General features: G+C 51.0%; 1 protein-coding gene across 1 annotated transcript; it reads right to left on the bottom strand.

Moving 5' to 3' along the window:
- Nucleotides 1-2,096: 2,096 nt before the first annotated feature.
- On the bottom strand, nucleotides 2,097-3,279 carry LOC123094713 (uncharacterized). The gene is made up of 2 exons (XM_044516650.1): nucleotides 2,905-3,279; nucleotides 2,097-2,804 (listed from the first exon to the last, which is right to left on the bottom strand). The coding sequence occupies exons 1-2, from the start codon at nucleotides 2,989-2,991 to the stop codon at nucleotides 2,358-2,360; spliced, it is 534 nt and encodes a 177-aa protein (XP_044372585.1). The 5' UTR covers nucleotides 2,992-3,279; the 3' UTR covers nucleotides 2,097-2,357.
- Between the last annotated feature and the right edge of the window lie 772 nt (nucleotides 3,280-4,051).

Here is a 4,051-nt window from a genome sequence, read left to right as displayed (position 1 = left end):
GTTCAGGATAGCCACTGAGTCAAAGCTGGCTTGCTGCAGTTAAACCCCACCACCCCCTTTGTTGATAATGATGCATATGTAGTTAATTCTGATGTAAGTCTTGCTGGGTACATTTGTACTCACGTTTGCCTATTTTACGTTTTTGCAGAGACCTCCGTCTCACTAGTAGTTCCGCGTGGACTTCGACGTTTAGCTTGTTACCTCAGCTACGATCTTGTGCCCTCGGCAGGATCTGATAGACAGTCAGGCTTCTCAGCCTTTTTCTTTTGTAGATGTCTGTACTCAGACATGTTAAACTTCCGTTTGTGCTTGACTTGTTTGCTCTGAATGTTGAGTCATGAGACTCATGCTTGTAATATCTCGCTCCTCGAAGCCTATTGAATAAATACTCGAGTTGTAGAGTCATGTTGTGATGCCATGTTGTATTTGCACATATCGAGCATATTGTGTGTATGTTATTGAAATGCTTGGTATGTGTGGGATCTGACTATCTAGTTGTTTATCCTTAGTAGCCTCTCTTACCGGGAAATGTCTCCTAGTGCTTCCACTGAGCCATGGTAGCTTGCTACTGCTCCGGAACACTTAGGCTGGCCGGCATGTGTCCTTCTTCGTTCCTGTGTCTGTCCCTTCGGGGAAATGTCATGTGATGAATACCGGAGTCCTGTTAGCCCGCTACAGCCCGGTTCACCGGAGTCCTGTTAGCCCAGTGCTACAGCCTGGATTCACTCGTCGATGACCGACACGTTCGATGCTGGGTCATGGATGCCTGTCCCTGTAAGTTTGTGCCACTTTGGGTTTACGACTAGCCATGTCAGCCCGGGCTCCTTATCATATGGATGCTAGTGACACTATCATATACGTGTGCCAAAAGGCGCAAACGGTCCTGGACAAAGGTAAGGCGCCACCCGTGGGAGTACCGTGCGTGAGGCCGCAAAGTGACATGAGGTGTTACATGCTAGATCGATGTGGCATTGAGTCGGGGTCTGACATTTGCCCTCTATGCGGCACGGTGGAGGATGCTAACCACATCTTCTTCACGTGCCACACGACCCAGTTTCTTTGGTCCAGTTTCCGCGAGACGGTTGGTGGACAGTGGTGCAACTCCAACTTCCCCGACCTTCTCGCGGAAATCCATGCCTCCCCCCTCGCTACCGCCATATTCGTTGGCTCTGCGTTGGGGTCCTCGCCTGGACGCTATGGACCGTCCGCAATAAGCTTGTCATCCAAAAGGTCCCTCTACGACGTGCTACTGACGCCATTTTTAAAATGTGTGGGTACCTGCAGCTTTGGCGGCCGCTTAGCCGCCCTCAGGATCGGGACGTCATCAGCACCCTCCTCGCCGACGTTCGATCGCTCGCCTTCCGCTTGGCGCCACCGCTTCCGCCGCCCCCCCGGAGCCTGACTAGTTGATGTCGTCTTTTCTGTTCTAGGGCTTGTTAAGTTGTGCCCTTAATATTAACCCTCTTTGGATCGTGTGTTTGTGTGTACTTGGTGTGTGTTTGCGTGCGTGTGAACCCTTGTGGATTGTTGGCTTGGGCAGTTGCTTTATAATATAAAGCGGGACGAAAGCCTTTTTCGGTATGTTTTAAAGTTTTAGATGACGCGTTCATAGCATGGGCGTCATGTTTACTTGCAGGTTTAAAGTGCTAATGGTACTGAGGGTGTATGCAGTGCAGGCGATAGGCGGATCAGGTCTGGAGATACCAAATGACTACTACATTCAGGATTGGTTGGAGGGCTTAGCTGTCAAAGATAGAAGATCTGGGGCGGTTTGAGTTTAGATGCCGTCGTTCCTAGTGTAGATCAAGCATGGTGTACATGCTGCATATAACGGATAAAGGTAACAAATCCTCCATTTGTTAACCACTTTTAGGTTCAGTCCTCATACTTCCCCAGTTGAACACACATCCATGTTTGAGTACTAAGTGCACTTCAAAGCAATTTTCATGCAAATAAAGCTGCTATGTTGGCCCTTCATCATTGTATCACTTCTGTACTACATAAAGGTTTTCAAGTGCCATAGTGCGCAAACATGTCCAGTTGTGATCTTTCCCAGAATTCTTTTAAATGCCATTTTTTTGACATATAATGTCCTTGTACTAGCAAATGGAACAAGAAGGTCACATCGTCCCTATATGATTAAGAAAACATCTATTTGTCCTTTATTGTTGGAGACAATTCGGTGATACCAAGGAGAGAAGTTTAGCAGAGCAACATCATACCTACCATGATTCCATTCCATTCATTAGAGGAAGCGCATTCCCATTGTCCATCGTCATCACCATGGCTGTCCCTCATATCTTCCCCGACCTTCCTTTAGTGGCACACCACGACAGGAACCGCTCTGCCATGCAGGATCACCTGGCGCTCCCCAATATCGCGCGTATCCTCATGGAGGAGGACGATGACATTGACGAAGACAACCCTGCACTCCTCAAAGCCCAGCGACCCTTTGCCCAAATCCTATCTTCCAGCATGCATGCCTCCACCTTAACGGCAGACCAAGGTGGCGCCTTGGCCAGCGACATGCACTCTCTCAGCTCAGGCATCTTGAAGTTCAAGGGTGTTGATGAGGTCCGCAGCTTGCTGTTGCTCGCCAATGGAGAGTTCAGCACTGACATCTTTAGCACTGCTTTCCTCAAGGGCATGGAAGAGGCGAAGAAGTTCTTGCCCACAAACAGTGAGCTGACGACCACCGGTGAGCAGGACCAACCGAAGGAGAAAAGCAGCAGGGGCCGCAAGGACTGGAGCAACGAGGTGGAGGCTGATGTCAGTAGGACGGACAGATTGGTCGAAGCTGGTGCCTGCGAGGTGTTCGACTTCAATCAAATGTGCAGTTCCATGGACAATGAGACTGGGAACAGTAACAAGAAGGGGAGAAAGAGCAAGGCACGGGTGATTGACCTGCACACGCTGCTGATCCACTGTGCCAAGGCGGTGATGGATGACCGCCGGAGGGCAGGTGAGTTGCTCAAGGAGATCCAGCAGCATGCCTCACCCACTGGTGACGCAACACAGCGGCTTGCCTACTGGTTCGCTGAGGGGCTGGAGGCACGGCTCACTGGCACAGGCAGCCAAGTGTATGGGACGCTTACGGCTAAGGGCACCTCTGCTGTGGCACACTCAGAGGCTTACCAAGAATTCATTTCAGCATGCTGCTTCAGGAATGTATCCTTCTTGTTCGCCAACAGGGCCATCTTCAATGCGGCAGTGGGGAGGAGCAGGTTGCACATTGTTGATTATGGCTTTCGTTATGGATTCCAGTGGTCAGAACTGCTGCGCTGGCTGGCAGCAAGGGATGGTGGCCCACCAGAGGTCAGGATCACGCACATTGACCTCCCACAGCCCGGATTCCACCCAGAAAAACATATGAAGGAGATCGATTCTCGGCTGACTGACATTGCCCGGGACCTTGGTGTGTCGTTCAAGTACCGTGCCATTTTGGCGCAGTGGCAGACCGTTTCCATCGAGGACCTGGACCTGGACCTGGAACCTGATGAGGTGCTTGCTGTGAATGACCTGTACAATTTCAGGACCTTAATGGATGAGAGTGTCGTCATAGGCAGCCCGAACCCCAGGGATACTGTCCTCGGCAACATCAGCAAGATGAAACCGGACGTGTTTGTCCAAAGCACCGTGAATGGCTCCTATGGCACCTTCTTCTTGTCACGGTTCCGCGAGGCCCTCTTCTTTTACTCTGCACTGTTTGACATGCTTGATGCAACCATGCCAAGGGAGAACAAACTGCGGCTGGCGCTGGAGCGCAACATCTTTGGGTGGGTTGTCCTGAATGCCATTGCATATGAGGGAAAGGACCGGGTGGAGCGTTGTGAGACCTATAAGCATTGGCAAGTCAGAAACCAACGTGCAGGCCTGAGGCAGCTGCCACTGGACAGAGAAACTGTTAAGATGGCTAGGGACATGGTAAAGAACAAATACCACAAGGACTTCCTCATCGACGAGGACCATCACTGGCTGCTGCAAGGGTGGAAGGGCCGCATCCTCTTGGCTCACTCAACATGGGAGGCAGACGGTGCTAGCTCCCACTGTT

The sequence above is a fragment of the Triticum aestivum genome, chromosome 4B (assembly GCF_018294505.1).
Source record: "Triticum aestivum cultivar Chinese Spring chromosome 4B, IWGSC CS RefSeq v2.1, whole genome shotgun sequence".
In the NCBI taxonomy this organism is placed as follows: domain Eukaryota; kingdom Viridiplantae; phylum Streptophyta; class Magnoliopsida; order Poales; family Poaceae; genus Triticum; species Triticum aestivum.
Note: the sequence above shows the minus strand (reverse complement) of the source record. Positions and strands in the feature narration are given on the sequence as shown.

What these genes read in the sequence shown, in the direction of transcription:
- LOC123094713 (XM_044516650.1), bottom strand. Translation starts at nt 2,991, where the DNA reads ATGCTGCTGGATCTCCTTGAGCAACTCACCTGCCCTCCGGCGGTCATC. An exon ending in TGGATCAGCAGCGTGTGCAG is followed by an intron (nt 2,805 to 2,904) that starts GTCAATCACCCG and finishes AACACCTCGCAG; the next exon opens with GCACCAGCTTCGACCAATCT.